The sequence below is a fragment of the Syngnathus acus genome, chromosome 5 (assembly GCF_901709675.1).
Source record: "Syngnathus acus chromosome 5, fSynAcu1.2, whole genome shotgun sequence".
Lineage (NCBI taxonomy): Eukaryota > Metazoa > Chordata > Actinopteri > Syngnathiformes > Syngnathidae > Syngnathus > Syngnathus acus.
The window spans coordinates 2,823,277-2,844,342 of record NC_051091.1 but is presented as its reverse complement, the minus strand read 5'-3'; the positions used below and the strand labels follow the sequence as shown (position 1 = coordinate 2,844,342).

Sequence of the window (21,066 nt, the reverse complement as noted above, 5' to 3'; positions counted from 1 at the left end):
CATTAAGTTGTGTACTGACTTTTGTTTGAAAGAATAACTATTTTCAAGACCTTTTTTTCTCTGTCCTTTAATAAAAAGAACTGAACTTTATCTACATTGTTTATTTGGAAGAAAATTGTACCTTTTGTTTAAACTCATCCATTTTTTTGTATGTGTTTTACAGGGTCTTCACCTTGATTATTTCGCTCATTAAAAACCCGAACAAAGAGTGGAATCCCAGTCTGGTCAAGTCCTTCCTTTTCAAATGTGGAAACCCATGATGTTAAAATACACTTGCCAGGTACCGACCCAGGACGATTGACAGATTTAGAGCTTTACTGGCATTTTTTTTAAACACATTTCTGTTATTCTGAACACAAGTCTGTAGGGAAAGGTCTGGACCACTGCAGCGACAGACAGACTCCTCATTCACATTACGTTTTCAGGTGTGAAAGTAAGCATAATGAGGAGCTGTGAGGAAAAAAACAAGGCCTAAAATAGTCTCAATTAAACTTTGGGATTGATGAATTGAGTCATTTGATGTGCTTGTTCACTTGCCCAAAGATAAAGAAAAAAAACTATCTGCACGTCTCCTAGGAAATCACTCTTAACTGAAGCTAATAGGCTGGAACACGCGGGGAGCTGGCAGCATGAGAGCACGTATAAATATCCCGCTATCAATCAAAGCGCAGCCCAAGGTTCAAGCGCGTGTGGAGACGTCGAGAGCGACGGACCTCGGTATAATTCGTCTGGGTCAGCACACGTGTTGACGCTGACGACAGGGCCGCCGACACAAGCACAAATTCGGACCTACCGAGATTGGTGAGACAGAAAATGACATTTCAAAGAGGCGCCGCCATACCAGAATGTGTCAGGCTGATTGTCTTCAATTGCGATTTTGATAAAAGTGCGAGGGTGACAGTCAGGCTGACTCATCTTTAATTAAAAAAAGTAAATATAGGCAGTCTTTCATTTTCCTGCGTCAAACTAAAATATTACATAATCCGCTTTTTTTTCCCCCCCCTATTTGATTTGATTTACCAGTTGTAAAGAACAAATGTTGCACGGACTAATTTTCTGCGCTTGGCAAAAAAAAGGTTTGTCAGTCGATGTTTTGCAGGCAATGCGTCAACTTGCCTTTGCGCACGCTTGGATAACTTTTGTGTGCCGACATCGCTTTGTCTGGGAGATTAATCACCTTGGGAAAGAAAGCGGATTTGGAGGCAAGTGGCGACCCAAATACGGCATGTTCCTGACTGCAATGTAAAAATGTACATTTGCTTTGCACAGCACGGCGTCATTTCTTTATCTTTGGGTGTGGATTGTGGAAGAATGGAGATTTCTGAGGTCAGGCCAGCACCTTCCATAAGGACAGTCTTTTAGCAACAGCTCGATAGATTCGGAATACGACGGGACAAGATGTCAGTAGTGGTAATCGTTTGCATTTAACCTTGTGCGGTTTGATATCAAAGCAGGTGGTCGTTTTTCGAACTTGATGGCAAACGGACGGCGCTTTTACGTGCACTTTCGGCCACATTCAAGAGGACGAGTCAGTCAAGATTAAAATCTTGTCATTTGCGACTTCTCCGTCACGAAGCCTCATTTACCGATGTGAACGCAAAAAGTGGCAAGACAAAAGGGCCGATTAATTTATTTCTTCATTTCACTATCCCCAATAATGACGTCGCTTGGAATGATACGTGTGATGGCCGCTACAAATACGACAGCTCGTCAACTCTGTTTGTGGTGCTCTTGTTTCTGCCGTGTATTTTGTCCTTGTTTTCACCTGCGGCTCATTAGTTAAATCACGGCCCGTTGGCCTTTGCCTTGCCTCCGCCCGTTCCGCTTCTTTCGCGCCGTGGACAGCATGCACTTGTCGAGATAGCAATTAGTTCTTGTTATGGTATGTTTTCTTTGTAGCTTTGAAGATTTGGGTCAACCTATGTTAGGTCACTGTTGAATCAGGACATACACAGTACTCTTATTAATGTGTGTGGCTACGTCTGGCACCTCAGTTGTGTGGCATGCCATTTTAATGGTTTGCAAATTAAAAGTTATCTTTTGTGAATTTTTTTTTGGTGTTATTAATTTGACCGAGCCGCCTCCTTGCACCGTCAAGGTCGCCCCTAGTTTGCACAGCGGGAGCTCCCTTTGGGAGCGTGCTCTGCTTAAGATTCTAATGACGGCTGTCAATGGTGATGGATTAGCGCATGCGTGCTCAAGTTGCAAATATGAACGCCAGACACGCCGCATAGCCGCTGCGTGTGCTATGGTTTTACGGGCAAGCCCATTTGCGTTGTTAATCAGGATCAAATTTCGCTCTCATCTATTTCCACTGGCCTGGAGTGATAATGAATCATTAAACGATGCGTTACCCTCAAATCTTTCTCTATCTCTGAAGATATTCCGAGATGATCCGCATTATTTCAGCCTCCGTCAAAGTGCATCGAGCACGGATCCAATTGTAAAGACATCAGCGGAGCAAAAATGAGATGAATGGAATCATGCTTGGCCTCTCGGTGGATGGAATGACCTTCAATTCTTTGACACGCTGCCACCATCGAGCTGCTGGACAAAGTCGTACAAAACGGAGATCTCGGGAGGGTTTAGCCAAAAGTGGGACCCGCCCATGATGCAAACTTGCTCAAATATATTGTCTACATTACCAATGATGACTGAAAGATGTGAATTTTGGTTTGAACTTGTCATTAATATGAAAAATCAGTTCAAATCAGTTAAATCACAAAAATGTTGTATTATGGATTGACCACATTGTCCAACGATGAAACATTTTTACAATCAGAAACAGTGAAGGGGGTTGGCCAATCAAAATACAAAAGGCAAAATGGAATTCAATCCAAGCCATTCTGTATTTCAGTTCATCAAAGCTTCTGCCCGGATAAACATGAGATGCGCTTGACGGCTGACGCAGCAGGACAGATTGTTATTCGGAAGCCTCCTGGGAGATCTTGCACTTTATTGTGGCTCTCATCTAGTGCATGGCACAAAATATGTATGTATATCTTTCTCAAAAAGCATTACGTGTTGTATACGTGCTCTGGGACTTTGATGAAAAATCTCCTTTACCAAGCCAACTTTCTCTTGGACCCATTGGACCTTCACGGGAGAATATCATTTGTTCAAAGTATTCATGCGCATTTTAAAGCAGCATCTTCTTCGCAGTTTTGTCCGCACAAGCATATTTACTGGGGTTTTTTTCTACCTTTTTACCAGGTGGTGTCTAAAATCTATCGAGTATTTTCCATTGTAAAAGAATTTATATATTTTTAATTAAGTTTCCCCCCCAAATGCTGTGAAAAGAAAATGCATTTCTCAAACAAATCGCTAAACGACACATTGAAATGATTTTGTTTGCAAGCTTCAAGACAAAACTAGCAATGAATGGTCATCAAGAGGGACAAATCAGCCCACTCAGCTTGAAATGCAGACTCCTTATCCAGGATCCACTTGTAATACCCACCATGAGGCCATAATGAAACTGGCATGTTTTTTTTTTAATTCAAGGCACAAGTAGGCTTACGCTTTCAATCGTGTAATTCGTTTTTTTTTTTATAGTCAACATGAAGAATGGAGATTTGAAACCTTAGACTGCTACACATATGAATCTGCTCCTGGTAATCATGAAACTGTCAACTTGCCGAATCTCGTACATGAAGCCGTTTGGCTGAAAATGTGTGTTTAGTTGATTGTGGAAGGCTCGGCTCCAAATGTGGCTTTGAACACAACTCACTCGATTCAAAACGTGCCGACGCAATTCTTCTGGCTCACGTGGCTCCTGCATTCTTGTTGTGGCCAGCCTGGCCCGGCCCGACCCAGTGTTCGTGTGAATATGCATGAGCAAGCCTTGCGTGTGAAAATGCATGAAAGGCAAGAATGTGGAAAAGGAAAAAAATATTTGCATATGTTTTGGAAGACACGTGTGCACTCCTCCGCCTTGCGTTTAATCAAGCGTTTCATCACCTCACTGCATACAGCGGTGCGAAAAAAAAAAAGAATCCCAAATTATCCTTGAGTGTCCTCGCTCTCATTTTGAATAAACGTACACATTTTACGTCTATTATGATATACCCCATATGTATTTTCAAATATTCCAAAATAATAAATCAAAATGGCCAACTTCCTGTGCCTTTTTGGGCAAAGCTCTTGAGAATTTTGTTGGGGCGGGTTTACTCATGTCAAACAAATTTTACACGCCAAAATCAAATTGCCTTCGGGGGTTGCCTTTTTAAAACATCTCAGGGCACAAGCACTGCTGAGACTTAACTTATGTCTTACTAACATTTTGGCAAGGCAGAGTCATCAAGCTTGTGACAGGATGTCTGAGTGTGAGACAGAATTCAAATTCTTGTCTTTGTGGGCATGAAGACTTTTTTTTTCGAGATAGATATGCCTACCAAATTTCACGCTCTTAGGTGAATCTGTATTTAGGGGTTTTCAGAACATTCAGCCTTCACATGCCCCATATTGCAGAAATTAGATTTTAGTTCTCCGCCAAAGGACAGCATGAAGAGGATGGTACGTGAGCAGAACCTTTGGAGTTGACCCGGCACAGGTGCTCAGCGAGCGGCCCTCCCTGTTGTGATTCCAAACGTGGCCAAACCCTTGAAAACGACACAAGGCCTGCAGCTGAGCCTCGCTGTTTGTACAATCGAGCGGCGGGCGGGCCTCCGTGTCGCAGCTGATGGCGGGGAAAAGTTCCCCCTGCAAATCTCTATTGATTACCTTTTGCTGACGCTTTGCAGCTGAGCGTTTGGCAAGCGCTTGATTCTGTCAGAGTGCTGCCCAAAGCACAAATACACGTGGTGATGGAGGAGCCTTTCAAAGGCACGGACGAGTGGACTGCAAACCTCTGATGCTCCCAACAGGAGCGTGACAGTATCGGAACAGATTGTTCCAGAGTAGGCCAGCTCTGGTATCAGATTCTGATGATGTCATAACCGTGAGCACAAAATATTCTGGTTTCACGGTATTGCGATTACAGATCTAAAATGTGTTATTTTGAAATGTTTGGGCAAATAACATATTTACATTGAACACACTGCGTAGATAATAATTGAATGCTTCCAAATGATATCAAAATGCTGTATTGTTTTTCTGATGACGTTTTACGCTCTACATTCGCCACTTCTGTCCAAATCAAGTCACAAAGTATAAAGTACTACTCCAGGGAAGCACTTTGAGTAGATACGTGTTTTGTGCAAAAGCCAGCAAGCTAACACTCAGTTTCTGAAGTGTGTTGTCAATGTCCCGCCCTCACTGACAAAGGACAACGGCGACTCAGAGAGTTCCATCCGGAGCGGCCGCCGAGCCTTTGAGAATATCAAATAGCTCGCAGCTCTCTCATGTGCCACTTTTTGTGCGAGCCAGATGAGATGGTTTATTCTGAAAGGAGACATGTGTATGCCATTTCCCAGAAATAAAAACAGTTCCCAGGTGCATTGATATCATATGCAACATATTCTAAAGATGAAGAATCGCAGCACCACTCTGGTGAAAGCAGGCAGTGTTGTGGACCACACTGTCCTCGACTGTGGGGCTCGCCGTGGCTATGCCAGTACAGCTTTGCTTTATTTTCTGACATCCAAGCGGCCAAGACGTAAAGAGTCGACAATGTTTCTTCCACACTTCAAGGCCAAAGCATCTCGCAGGAAACCAAACAACGATCACTTAAAATGGAGTCAACTACAAAGCTGTCAGCAAGTAGATTAAAGTATAAACAGTCCTGACGGTGACAAAATGAAAAGTAAAGTTTACAGAAGCGAAGAGCCAACAAAGACGGAGCAAAAGCCACCGAGGTAAAGAAAGACTTCAAACTCCGATGAAACAAAAGCAAACTCATCCGAGCCTGCCTTTATGGCGACAGCCGCCATTTAATCTGCTGAGAGATTTGTGGCGAGTAAACGCTTTTGGTCACATGTTGATATTCTGACCATTATTTTGATTGTATCAGAAAGGAAATGCTCAAGTGAATTCATCATGGCATGTGTGTAGAGTGCAGAGGGTGTTTTGAGAAACAACAGGCTGCTTTTTCCTAGCTAGTGATTGTGCAAAATGCCCCCGTGTATCAGGCTCACACACCTGCAAGCAATGTTGTCAATGTTTTTTTTTTTATCCTAAGCGTGCTGCTTTGTTTATTAAGCGGCAAGGCTTCGGCACAGGGCACCCCACCGAGGTCTGGTGGCCTTGCGGTTTCGACTGCGCCCAAAGAAAACCAAGGCGGGGCTTTCAAAGTCTTCCTTCCCGGCCTTCCCGGCTGTCTTCTAATCCTCCGTCGTCTGCTTGCAAGTGCAGCTCTGACAATGGGATTAATAGAACCTCGTGTGTAGCCTGAGATGGAATGGTGAAAGGGCTGGAATTATGCAGTCCTCTGCGCTGACAACTGGGAGATTAGCATGCTGATAGCTATCGGCGGCGTCTTGCAGATTTGAGTGGAGTTGGAAGCACCTTGGATAATGGCAGAGGATCTTTACACAAATGCCTCGGATGAGGAAACGACGGCGGCCGGGCAGGGGCATCTATCAATTTAACAGGGAGGCCTCTTTTGCCAAACGGGCGCCGCGGCAACGCAGGCTGCAAATGGCTATACAAATGCAAGGTGATGGCCAGCCATTTTCTTTCATGTGAACACAACAGACGGAAAAGTCGAGACGCATTTGGGCATTTGCCGTTGCATCAGCAAATATACTGCACCTAGAAAAGTCATACGTTTTCTTTCAAATGTTGTCATAGATTTGCAATGTATTGCTTCTGCCAATGTTGCTGTCAAGGTTTCTTTAAAGGCAGCAGATGACTGGACTGAGCATAAATGATGAATACAATAAATGAGTTTCACGCAGTCATGAGCCAAAGCCATCGATTGAGGCATTAAACAGCCGGTGTTGGGACAACATTTTATAACATTGTCGCAAAAAGTAGTGTCATTGTTTTTCTGAACAACAAAAACAGGAAATTCAAGCATCTAGTCTTATGTGTGTGTGTGGAAGTCATCGTGTTGTTATCAACAGGTGATTTAAAAAAATGTGGAAATAACTATATATCAATAAAAAAAGGAGGTTGAGTAAGATGCAAATATGAGTTCCAATAAGCAGTTTAGATGCTTTCACTTCCTGGGCTGCCTTGGGAGCAAAAAAGGTGACGACGAATGGAAAGTCATATTATTGCGATAGTCATACATAAATGTATGGAGGAAAAGAAACACAGCATATCAGTAGTTCATTTCTTCTCCGGGACATTCCAAAATGTTTGTCTTCATGAGTAAAAGCAAACACATAAAAAAAAAACAGACCAGGAGTGGGCAGTAACGCAATACATTTTCTCCGTTATATTTAACAAAACAACTTTGGGCATAAATGATGCTGGTCGAAATATTTATTGCAACATACTAAATATTATTTAGATGGCTGTTACACCAAGTGACACTCCACTCACGACTTTTACTTTTATGTATCCATAATTGCTCTTGTGTAGCCACGGCGGTGAAAGAACAATAATCTTGCAGAAAATCTGATGAAAATAATGTCCGATGGTGAGGTCATCACGATGACGTGCCGCGTTTATCCCTGAAATATCTTTCAACAGCGACGAGCTTTCAAAATTCATCACAGTTTGAAGATTGGTTAAGAATTGTGACTTTGGTTCCAATGCCAGTGTCAATATTGTGACTCTCTGTTTTGAATCAACACTTCATTCAAATGGCATCAGTGGCCATCATTCCCCTCCACTTCCCCACGACACGACTTCATTGTTTGCCGCTAATCACATTCATTGCAAACGGGATTGGATGCGGCCTGCGTCAAAAGGTCTAATATCACGCGGGACGGATGAGTTTCTGAGCTCCGACGGCACGGTCACCCCGGGATCGTAATCAACACGAGAGATGCAAGATTACAGGATTTACACTTTCATTCGCAACGGAGAGATGAAGATGACATATGACGGAGGCGGCTGAAGAATGCTGTTTTCCAAACTTTGCGGGAAAAGTGTCACCGAAGCGATTGTTGCTGAGAGCTGCCATTTTCAAACTAATTCTTTTTTTTTTTTTATCATCACAACTGCAAAATATACATTAGGTTGCCTCAAGATTGGAATTCTTGAAGTTGGTTGGACAATAACAAGTGAAACTAGCTCAAATACGTCAGATACATTTGGCCTGTAGTGTTCTAAATGGGTCGCCGTGATGGAAACGATCAATCTTGCGCTGAGAAAAGTGATTTGTCAACTCATATTTATTGTATCATTCATGGAAAGAGGATGTCGACACTGTTGTTTGTGAAGTATGAAAAGTCCGGACAAGGATATGAAAGATCTGGTGTTCAATTTTGGTCGAAACTGGGCGCCATTTACAAAATCCTGTCTCCAAATGTGGAACGCGATCCCCAAGAATTGTTGAAACCTAATTTTAGGTTTCAATCGGCGAACGTTATTCTAATCCCAAGTGCGACGCCATAATATCAAAATGTCCAAAGCGGTGAGCCGTAAAGCGCTCGGCGCTGAACAAACGCTCATTGCAACGACACCTGAATGAATCTTTACGACCGCAATGTTTCCACACTGTTTATTAATTGCTTAATATCATCTCACCGTAACGTCCTGCGGGTGACCGCCCAGCCGCTTGCGTTGGCTCACACTGTATTTAATAGAACGGCTTCTCAAGCAGCACTAAAATTAATTGTGAGTCATTTCAGACGCGAGGCATGGCCGTTTCATATCAGAGATTGTGCTCAGGGAAGGAAATAGCGACTCGCATAAAAGGGAAGCAAAATGGAGGCGGCCGCTACGAGGCTCCCATTAAAAGTCTCAACGGAGGAGACGCAATTAAAAAAGACGTATGTTTGCTAAGTACAGTTCCGTGTGCGTGCTCGTGTTTTGTTAATATGCATGTTGGACGACGACATGTAGAGGCCAATAATGTAAAAACGTTCTTTAACCAGCGATAGCGAAGCATCAGCATGTCGAGTGGCTCCGCTCTCCTTACGTGCCCTGGCGGCACACGCAAACAATGGAGAGAAGAACACATTCATTTAGCAGGCTGACAGCGCCAAGGCACAAAAAATACATTTTGGTGCATATTCAAAAATGTCTTTTCAGTCCTGTTAAAAGCGAAGATTTTTTTTTTTTCATTTTGGCAAGGACTTTATGTGAATAATGCATGACTTTCAACGACAGATAGAAAGTGGCTGTTTTGGAAGTCTTTAAGTCTTCAGTGATGTGCTAGCGTCTGCTTTGGATGCTGGCTGAATACATTTGTATGGTAACAAAAAAAGGTCTTGTTGGGTTTTGACAAAAATCCTTCAAGACAAAAGCACAAAAAAAAAAGACTGCTGTAGTTTCCACAGTGTCATGGGACGTCCTGGCCTTCTTGAAAAAGTTTGCGCTGACCTTCCTACCAAAGATTACAGCCGTAACCCTTCGCAAGATGTGTTCGGACAACAGTCAAAATGTGAGCGAGAGCGATGGCGGTGATGCAGCTGTGGAAGGTTTCCGCCATCTTCACTTTAGCCCGCAATCAACACTGACAGTTTGACTAGGCGGGAATACATTATATCATTTTTCGCTTGTGTAAAGATGCGGCCCAACAACCTCTGCGTTACCTTAGCATCATTGACTGATGTGAAAACATCCGCGGCCGTCATTTGACTCTTGAATGTTGAGGAGGGGCGGGTGAATTCCCAATTTGCATCAAGTGACTCAAAGGTTTGCTGATGAATGTTATCGCGGGAGGCAGACGTACGTTCTGGAGTGTCCCATCCTCGTTGGCAGGACCTGCTTTTGCCGTGACAGATTGATGGCTTTTATTAGTCGTAGGCGAGTATTTTTAATGCGAGGGATGTTGTGCCCCGGGGCAACAAAATCAAAATCCCCAATGGCACAAATGGAACAAGTCAGCATGCATAAAGTGGGAATAATCTGCCAGCATGCATGCAGAAGCCACACAATCCTCTCCTCGCTTCCTGGACTATCTGCACAGCATCCAGTGACGTCAAGTACGCAGATTATCAAGCCGCCCTCCCCCCACGTCAGCCCCCTCTGGGCTTTCTCTCTCATTCCCTTTTCCGTCCGGGCCTTCCGTGTTTTTGCGTCTAATCTCAAACTGCTGCCATGCTGCGTTTACGGACGCCCATATTAAAATCCAACTTCCGATTAGCACGTAGGGGTGACTATGTAACGAAATGACATTCTTAGCCAGTTATTGATCACATTGCAAATTGCATGAAAGCAATTTTTGAGAGTGGAGAAAGAAGACATAATAAATCTCCAGGTGTTGTCAGATGTGATTTGTGTGGCTGCTAAATTGTCTGGCACAGCGACGAGTCTTCATATTGAAGTAGAGAATATTCACTAAACGTTACGATGAAATGCAGGCAACGTAAATATTGTAAGACTGACCCAGAAAAAGCGGCCGCCTATCTTAAATGAGATCAATGAGAACGTGAAAATGCAGCTTATCCATCTTTTGTGTGCGAAAAGGGAAAAGAGTCAGTGATCCAATTGTGCCACTGAAGATGACAGGTGGTCTCAAGTGTGGCGAGGGGGGCAGGCTCTCGTTCCGTGGCTGCATCGGGAACCCGACTTGCTTCCAACTCCCACGCCAGCCAAGCGGGAAGCCTTACATCTGCCAATGGAGGACTTGGGAACGGTGGAGAAACGTAAGTTACTTCACTGATTTTGCCCCGAGTTGTCTCGGCTCATCACAAAATTTCTCATTTGATCGTTTTAAGCGCGCTTAGAACTTGGGTGGGGGTGGGGGGGGATTTGGGATAAAAAATAAAAAAAATCAGCTGTAAGTTTTTCTTCATGCTCCTCTTTTACATGCAGGCACAGTGGAAAGAATTGTCATCGGGCTTACGTATTCTTTTGCATTGTTTGCATTGCACTACCCCCCCAAGTATCCTCCCACGGCTCACACTGAGGGCATTACATCCTCTTGAATGCAAATACCACGCTGAAAATATCTTCATTGTTTCCCGGCGTCAAGCTGAGTGCAAACATGCCACTTTGTTGTGTCGCAAATGTCAACTGCATGATTGCGTTTTGCGCGTTTTGGCTGACAGGCTCCTAGCCGCCGCCACCAATGCTAATGCGGCCATATCCTCCAACCTGCAGCTTATTGCCGTCAAAGACATTTTGCGCTGCTCGTTGGTGCCCTTTTCTTTGAAGCTATTAAAAACACTCACCGTTTTGCCATTGTGTGCTCAGCACATTGTTCTTTGACGGAATTAAAGAGGCCGTGTAGTCAAAATGAGTTTAGGAAAAAATGGGAACCGACATGCCAATAAAATAAACCAAATAATCCTTTTTATAGATTGTTGTTTTCTCCTGTTTTCCTTGAGTGTCTTTTTTTTTGTCCATGACTCTTCTAACAAACCAGTAGCCATCTTGTGTCTTGCACAAGTGTTTCTCATTGCCTCATCGCTTGCTTGTACAAGTCTTTTGGTTTCTGTCCTTGTTGCTTCGTTGTTTTGTGTTCACTGTCCAAGTCGAGTTGAGTCTTTTTCCAAGTCATGTATGTTTTATGCGACGTTGACCCTTGTTATTTGGCATTTTTTTTATTCTGTGATTCGGGTCGTCCAAGGACCTTGTTTGTTTTGTTCTTTGGGAAAATAAGCACTTTTTTTCAACATAAATTCTTACTGCATCGAAGAACACACCTGACAGATATGTTTGATTGCTATTATGAAAAAAAAGAATGTCTGCCATGTAAAGTCCCTAACTGCCAGTTATGACCGGGGGTGGTCTTACAATTAAAATTCTTAGACTCTAATATATATTTAGAAATAGAAAAAAAAAAAAAAAATATATATATATATATAGATATATATTTATCTATATATATCTATATATATATATATATCTATATATATATAGATATATATATCGTATTTTTCGGACTATAAATCGCGTTTTTTTCATAGTTTGGTCGGGGGGGCGACTTATACTCAGGAGCGACTTATATGTGAAATTATTCACAAATTTATATATATATATACACACATATACACACATATACAGTATATATACACATATATATATAAAATCATTTTTGTACATGTGCAACCAATCATGTCACTTGAGCCAAAAAATGTGAGTGCTCCCAATCGCAGCAGACTTTAACTTTCAGGTGGGCCAAAGCTTGCTTGGCATAAGCCTCTTAGAATCACCTTTGCTTTTTGTCCTACTTTTGAGCAATCCAATAAAATCTGCCGGATTTAAGACAATCCCTCCCTCGCTCAAATCACGCCCACAGATTTGCTTGCTTACAGTTGAGCTTCGCTTGAAGTCGTTAGAGCAAAGCCCCTAACAGTCACATCAAGAAGCGACAAATGGCCTCACGTCGCGCATGCGCGGCCTACGCGCCGTCAAGCACGGCGACTGAACTTTTTTGAGGCTTTCCCAGAGGCTATTAGCACGTGGGCCAAAGTGCACAGAGCTGCCGCGGCTGTTCAACAAAAGCCATCGTTTTTGGATCGCCAACCTGATTCGGGTTTTCATGCACTCTTATCTCATTTCATTAAGTGGGAGTTTGAGCCACAAGAGTTTACTCGGAAAGGCACAAATAACCCTTTATTTCAGGAGATGTATGCGCAAAGAAAAGTACTTCTTTTTTTTCCCCATCAAATGCTGCTTGATTTCACTCCAGTTCACCTGGGTCAACCATTGAGTGCTTATAGGTTGCTCCACGACGACGCCTCTATTCTTTGATTAAATCACTTGCTATTACAAGGTTAAACGTTGTGTATTTCTCCGAAGCGCACAGCCGCGGCGTTAGACTGTCGCATTAGAGCTATCAGTAGAATACATAATAGAGTGAAGGACTAATGGGCACTCCTGAGCTGTGCGGCATACTCGCTTTTCTCAAACTGGATTGTGGGGTGTGGATGTAAAAATGCCCCGCAGGAGCCTTGGCAAAAGTGCTTGCGGGGGGGCGTGTAAAAGGTTTCTTGCATAACTAGTCTAGCTCCCGAAAGGCTTGTGCATAGGATATCATCCTCATTTGAACAGACTGCCAGACAGCATGAAAAGGTGCACTTGTACTGCTTAAAAAGTGTCTTAAATGTTTGAGCCGCCGTCACGTCAGCATGCCAGCGTTCAGTTCGGCAAGAATTGAAGAAAACAAATGTTCCGAGCCACACATACAAACACCAGGTAAAGTATACCATCTCGCTAACCAGTGGAATTCCTATTTTTATTTACACAAAACATCAAATGTCTTTTGATAATACAGATACAGAGTCAAGAGGGATAAAGCAGTTTAAGGAACCGCATGCTGCTTCACTTTATGAATCTAAAAATCATGCCGCGTTTCTTTCTGTGGACCCTTAAAACTACTGGGTTAAAAATTGGACCGACCCAAGAAGTTGGGTCGGTTTGACCCAAGTTTTGCAAAAAAATTGTCCAAAATAGTGACTGTTTTGTGCAAACCAATTTGATCCAACTTTCAAATTTTCACCCAAATGGTGTTGTTTTGAACACTTCATTTCCAAGAGTTTTTGGATGTCAGACGAAAGGCCAGCCGACTCCTCCAGCCATCAGTCTGCCATCTTTTTAGCATTTAGCCGTAAATGCTGGAGTCTGCTTCGTGTCCGTGGGCGAGGCCACCACAGCCCAAAGCGACAGGTTGAAATGATGTGAAGAGCACTGAAGCAAAGCCTGGAGGTGCTTTGCTAGATAGTAGCATCACCAGTGCAAGCCCTTCCCGTCAGCCGCTATCTTGTCAGTGTGTCAGCAGCAGACAGTCACGCTGCGACGCCAACCATCAGAGCCTAAAGAGATCCGCCGGCTTGCCTCCACGCATCATCCATCTTCGAAGCAAACCGTTACGTGTGCCGGATTATTTCTTTTTACATTTTTATCTGGTGGACTGAAGGGGTTTGGGATCAACTTTGCAAATCTTGGATCTTTTCAATTAAATGTGTTCATTGCACATTTACTCTTCTGATTGTGACTCAAGTCAAACCTCCATCCCTGGTCGATGTAACGTTTGTTGGCTGAAGAAAAATTACGTTTTCATTAAGAATGCTCATTGGCAAGTTTTTTTTTTTTGGAGAGAGAAAAATTCAAAGATCTATTATGGACCTGCAGTTGCTTGAATTCCTCTTGCATGGTTCTGATTGATGACAGCACAAACAAGAATTTTCCAAACGCTGCCAAAGTCAACTGCTCACAAATCATGACGAAGCAATTCAGCCTCATCCTGCCGAGAGAAATCAATTTAATAGGGGAATCCCTTTGGCACACCGCGCTCGTCGGGGACGTTGTTTAGGAAGGGTGAGGTACCCGAGTAAGAACAACGCCGGCCGAGAGCATCACTCAACCTCTGCCAGCTCGCCTCGACTTCATTCTGCCACGGCAGCTTTTCTGCGGCATCGAACCGGACGCTTCAGCCTTTGCTCCCTCTCGCGCACCGCTGAGCCTCGGGCATCCGTGACTCACTCGCGTCGTCACAGGTTTTCTGCCGCGGGAATTGACATATTGAACACTGGAAAGCCCTCACTAAGCCATCCAGTCATTCCAATTTGAACCTCAAGAAACAAAGAGTCTCAACAATGTGTGAGGGAATGACCACAACGGACATTTGAGAACATTCTCAAAAGATTTCATATGAATTTATGAGGAAGCCACATTGAATAAATGATTGGTTGTAGTAGGACTCTCTGGAAAATCAAATACAAAAACAACCTGTTTTAATTGTCTTCTTTAAATTTCAATTTTACCATTCAATATATCTCTAGAGAAACAAACTAAGAAAAAAATGGAGCTTTGTCATTGCTTGGAGAGAATGCGAGCAAGGTCAGAAAGACAAAAAAAAACAAAAAACAAAGCTACAAAACCCACAGTGGAAATTTTGAGTCATCGGATGGTGGTTGCAGATGTAGTTGAGCGCACTCCATGGCTGCAACCACCGGTGGTTGCTCTTGAGCCACTCAACAAGATTGCTAATTAAAGATCACATAACAGCGACATCGAGTCTCAGGTCCTCCAGGTAGCATTTTTCAAGTTTTGCTGTGCATCACTTCACCAAACACGTTTAATTTGTGCTCTCGTGGCTTCAAGTTCCCAAGGATGCCCTGGGCAACTCAAGAAGCCAAAAGACATTTGAAAAAAAGTCTCCCACAGCCGATATAATCCATCTGTCAACCTGAATAGAATCGGGTTCCTCTTAATGAACATTTGACCTACAGCGGAAGAGCTGAGATCAATCCTCATCATAACGCCTACTTGGCTCGTGCTGAAAAAGTCAATTGGACAAAAGGGGAAAAAAAACAGACTGAAAACAGCCCCGGTGTGCCGATACATCACAACAGAAACACGTCAGCACTACTAAAACACAAAATACGGTAAAGAGATGGTTTGCAATCTGTGCAAACCTTAGAACAGAATAAACTGTAGCGTCCCCTCAAAAGAACTAAACTCACAGCCAATTATATCGAAACTGCTGGTAACAAAAATGAGCATGCACAACCCTCTGAGAAAACATCAAAACTGGGCCCCAATTGTCAGTGTGTGTTGTCAGAATATATTTATAAAAGGCTCTTGCTTGTTTTGTTTGTTTTCCTATATTTGTTTAACCGTTCATAAGCTATTATTAATAGAAGCGTGTTTTTTGCTTTTGCTGTAGAATACAGTATATTCTATAGAAAACAAGGTGGTGGAACTAGATAAGTTGAACATGTAAAATGCTCTGAACTATGATAACAATTGACTTTTTTGTTTTCTTCTAAATTTTTACCTTGTTTTTGCAATGTTTATATGTTCACTCAATCAATCATTCAAAAATAGCGCTGGACGAGGCACAGTGTGGTGTTTTCTCTTGCCCAGCGCCATGCACGGACATTATGAGTCTACATGTGTTCTGACGTGAGTGACAGCTCGGAAACCGGAGCTGGACGTGAATGAGCCATTCAATCCTGAAGCTTTTTTTCCCAATCATGCAGCCACTTGTGTGATGCAAAAAAAAATCATTCCATGCGCTTGAACAACCTCCGAAGCTGCAAAGGTCAGAACGCTTCATATCATGTCAAGTCGGACACAGCATTCTTGTTGTGCTTGTCTTGACAACACAAGTTGATCTTTTTGTGCTGCAGAAAGACACTTTTATGCATATAGCCTACCACAGCTTATCGTGAATAAAAATATGACTGTTTCACTGACTGTTTCGCCTTTGCTCCACTGCTCATGTCTAAAGTCTTCATGCCAACGTCATTGCTTGACTGCCATGACAAGCCTCAGTGACAAATCACAGCAACCTCGCCCCTTCCCCCCCATAAAAAAAATAAAATACAACCCAAATGATGTATTCGGCTCCATCTGCCATAAGGCAAATGCCTTAATATTTTTGGGCATAAACGGATGCATGACAGTGACAGGAAGGGGGAGCTGCATAGCGTCACACTCCAAATTCGGGATTTTCTTATTGCTGGAACTGCATCTAATTTTTAGCCTGTAAGGTGATGCTGCAACATTTTTTTAATTTCCCAAGTGCACCTGCAGAGGGAGTTAGGTGGGTCCGGAAAAGTTGACCTCCACTGTGCCCCCCCCCCCACTCCACTCCCCCACCCCCTGCACAGTTAAGCTTTTGTGCAGCTTGGACCGGCATTTTTTTTTATAATTCATGCATCCATGTGTGTGGGTTGGGGAACGTGGGGACTTGTCACTTACCCACGGCTAAATCCAGTAGATCCGCGCACAGGAGCAAGCACAGCGTGAAGACGCTCATCGTTGCTCCTTTGTTGCGTTAAATCCCAAACTCCTCTGGCGTTTACATGCTCCCCTGGATGACGCGGCCGTGCAGTGCCCACCATTCCAGAGGTACGCGGCTGCAAGGTGCCCCCGAACTCGAACTAATGGTCATGATGCAAGTCCAAGTGCAGGCAGGCAGGCGGGAGGATGAGAGCGCGCACAAGTTGCGCACGGATGCGAGCATGCACGGTGTCGCGGGGAGGAGGGGCAAAACGACGGAAAAGAGAGGGGGGGCAAAAAAAGAACTGGTTGTGGTCCTCGGTGTGAGTCCGCTTCAAACAAAAGGCGGCCGAGGCGAGCGGAGCCGCGCAGCAGTGACAACACAAGAGGTTCGGATGGAGCAGCCGCTCTCTCTCTCTCTCTCTCTCTCTCTCTCTCTCTCTCTCTCTCTCTCTCTCTCTCTCTCTCTCTCTCTCTCTCTCTCTCTCTCTCTCTCCCTCATCCCAACCCTCCTCCTCTCCATCCCGCTCCTCCTCCAGCTCCTTCTCCGCCCCTTCACACAGACGCACCGTCGTTTCCCTTTTATTTGACACATTTGCGTTGGTAATCGCCAGCCTGGATTGGACCCGCTCTAATTCTGTCCATTAAGACGATTTACAAAACCGCAACAACGCAGCATCATTTAAATATACGTAGTACATATGCAAAGCAGTCAGTAAGTATTTGGCCTTACTACGTACTGGTTATATCACTTTGACAATTGAAAACAAAAAAACTGGAGGGAAATGCACACGGCGCCCCATTCGTGTCTTGTCCATGTGCGCCTCGTTGTCAGCTTACTTGTATTTATTTCCCTGCTTTTTTCAATTTGGCTGTCCTTTGTCTGTCTTGTCATCTTGCCATGTCATGAGTGTTTGGCTTCCCGATGTTTGATTATTTTGAAATTGGATGATTTGGGGAATTGGTTTATTTGGTATTTTGATTGCCCTTTTGTTTTTCAAAATAAATAGTTTGAGGGAGAGATTCATTTTGCTTTGCCTATTTGCCTTCCTGCCTTTGGGTCTTCTATTATTTTGCTATACTCCACCACCCAAACGCGTCTAGGCGTCATTGCAACAGCAAATATCGTATTCCTTTCGATGTATATATTTTCTGAAGATTCTAGTTGAACTCCAAATAACACGTTGGTGGCATTCGCTGTGGGCAAACGTTTATTCAGAATTTCCCATCATTAAAACCACGTTGATATGTGGCGAAGCAATCCATTCCAGCCGCTCCTACTACAGTACTGATTCATGGGTAATTATTTTTGACATAAATTATTATATTATTATAATTATATGTAGCCCTAATAAGTATTTATGTTAATAAATACAGAAATAAGTTACAAAGTTATTGTTCAGTGTTCATCTTTAAAATGTATTTACAATGTTTTAAATGTGTATTTGAATGTTTGTTTCATAATATTACAGGTACATGTGAGAAGTGTATTTTCCGACACAGAAATAGTGATTGAGGTTATCGCGAGATCACCACTGCTAACACTCGGATGCAGCTGAAACTTAAGGGTGGATCTTGAGCTGCCGATCACCACCATCACCAAGATTGTCACCACCTCCCTGAGGCCAGACGTCATCCTGTGGTCCCCTGCAGTTAAGACTATGATCCTGGCAGAGCTAACTGTCCCCTGGGAGGGAGGAGTGGAGGATGCCTCTGAAACAAAGAGGGACAAATACACTGACCTAGTACCTGAGTGCCGAGAAGCTGGATGGTCTACAACTGCCTACCCTGTGGAGGTTGCCTGCAGGGGTTTCGTTGGAAAATCCATCCAGCGCCTCCTCAGGAAGATTGGAGTGTCTGGGACAAGGCAGAAGAGGTGGAAAGAGCCAGCTTCTGCTTGTGGTTGCGTTGGAAGGACAGGTCGTAGGGGAAAGAAGAGTCCTAGGGGTGGCTGCAGGGAACATCTGTGGACATCTCCCTGCCGTTGCTCCACAGATGTTCCCGGATTAATGGAGCAAAACATCAATGAAGGATGGCTCCCGGCTGATGACCCTGCAGTCACCCCGTTGAAACGTCCTGCAGGTAGTTCTTACCTGTGCTTTCCAAATTATTAGGTAGACGTTGACAGAACCCAGAGCCCACTCATTTAATTTGTGAGTAAAAAAGGGCTCGATAAATATTATTAATTATACACTACACTTTCTTTGAATCTTGCTTTCACAAGAGCTGTAGCTGCAACAAAGCGAGAGTGATTACCTGCTGCAATAGATGTGTGTTTCATAAAGCCTCAGAAATAATCTGCAATATTTCACAAAACACATTTTAGTCATCTTGGTGACAGCACAATAGAAATGACTGGGAGAGCATGCGTCACTAATGGTCCGACGTTGCTTTCACCATGCCAGGACCTTCTGAGAAATGCCGGCAAGCTGACGTCATGCGGCAAACCTCTTTGTCTCCAAGCAACACTTCCTGGAATGAGCAATCAAGCTTGAAAGGCTGCGCGGCAAAGATTGTCATGTGAATGCCACTCACGGTTGCAAAAGCCACCTGTCCGTATTTCCAAGAAAAAGTTCTGACATTTACATATTTGACCAATTAGTTATATGAGGCTGGCTTGCAGCTGTGACGCTCCAGGCCGAGGACACGCCCATCCAATGGCAAAAGAGTCAAATGAATGGAATTGTAAGCAGAGGTCCGACGCCATTCCGGATTAGAGTGACCTCCAATCTTCGAATCACAATGAATGAAAATGTGGCAGGCGGGTGATTAATTCAAACCCAGCTGCCTAAACAGGTTGCCAGAGAATTTGAATTTTGAATGAAAGTCACGAAAAATTTGAAGGTATACTTTTTACGTCGACCACACCGATTGGAGTGATGGACTTGCACTTGAGGCTGCTTTTCTGGGAACCTCAGCTTCTGCTGCCTTTTTTTTTTTTGCCTTTTGTTGAAAGGAGGCAGCTCATGTTGAAACTGAACTCAAAATTGATTATTTTGTGGTCCTGAACAGAATGAAGTGAGGCGCCACAGGCAGTGATGTCATCTCCAAATTCTCTCAATTCTGGCATCTCGGCAGTTAGTTTTCACGAGGAGGGAAAATGACCATTGGCAATTTTTTTCAATTGAATGTGAAAAATGCAAGCGCTGAAACATTCTTTTGCATGCACTTGCATTTAAAAAATGCGGAAATAAGTGTCAAAAGAAATCTTTTGGAAAGCTCACGTCCTTCCAGTCTGGGTTCTTTTGACCTTGATTTCTATACGGTGCCTTTTAAATCAACGTACAGTCTATACGTTGTCATCGAGAAGATTTCAAAGCACTGTAGCAAGACCCAGGCGAGCAATGTTTGCTCCTCTATTTTGCAATGGACGCATTTCTCGAAACTGTCAAAGTAATGAGGTATCGAGTCAGCCATCTGCCCGCAAAATCCAATTTCTGCATCCAAAGTATGAAGACGAACGAATAAAGCCCTTGGATTTCCATTCTTAGGGAAGTGGAGTCAATATATCAAGTTAATAAAGATATATTGATTGGCAAAGGTGTGACCCAAAAAGACCTTCAACTACACATCAACCCTAACCCCCCCACGAAATGCTGTTTTCAGCCGCTTTAGCCATTGGAAGCTTGTCAACAAGATGTGAATCTCACCAGAGGCAGCGGCTGTTTGATGCACGGGTGTATTGGCACCAACAAGAACCGCCGCGGCCCAAAGGACTCCCACGTGACCCGCCCTCCCCTCGCCAATTGGTCGGGGTCGCTCGGTACTAACGTGCCGTCACACATCCCCGGTGGGTAGTGTCAACAGCAATTTTCTGGGGTAACGGACCTGTACATGCCGCCGTGGCAGAAATGGCTTCCGTGCGCTTCCTCCTCCACCGTGAGCACCAATCAATAAACTTGAAATAGCCGCTGGCTTTTTTATTTTTTGATCCAAGAAAATGACATGTCGCACAACTTTGTCTTTTTTGTCATCATAGGTTTGTCCTTGGACTGCCGAGGCATGCATTTATGGCTGCTCCACGTGGATTCCGCTACTTTGTAGAATCGGGCGTCCCAAACATTTTGAGTTTGTGGGAGAGAGCTTTCCACTCATATTGCTGATTGACACCCCTAAAAACAGCAGAGAAAAGACGTCACGTAAAAAATAAATGACGGCATAATGTCCTCTATTTTATTTTTTTAGGGAAGAAAAAAATCTTTTCCGGAACCAAGACTAGTCCTAAGGCTTATTGTGTCAAATTGGATTGTTCCATTAACACAACCCAAATAAATTGGTCAAAAAGACCTGAGTAGAGGGCCCGTCCGTCTTTTTAACCCAACCTGGGCTATTTTTGACCAGAGTGCACAAAAGCCTTTCAGTAATTTCTATGAGTGGTGCAGAAGAGAG

General features: G+C 43.6%; 1 protein-coding gene across 2 annotated transcripts in view; it reads right to left on the bottom strand.

Moving 5' to 3' along the window:
- igsf21a (immunoglobin superfamily, member 21a) overlaps nucleotides 1–17,101 on the bottom strand; it is a 100,789-nt gene extending 83,688 nt beyond the window's left edge. For both annotated transcript variants that reach the window (XM_037251914.1, XM_037251915.1), the window contains exon 1: nucleotides 16,657–17,101. In XM_037251914.1, the coding sequence (XP_037107809.1) occupies nucleotides 16,657–16,714 (58 nt within the window). In that variant the 5' untranslated portion in view covers nucleotides 16,715–17,101. The remainder of the gene's footprint in view (nucleotides 1–16,656) is intronic.
- Between the last annotated feature and the right edge of the window lie 3,965 nt (nucleotides 17,102–21,066).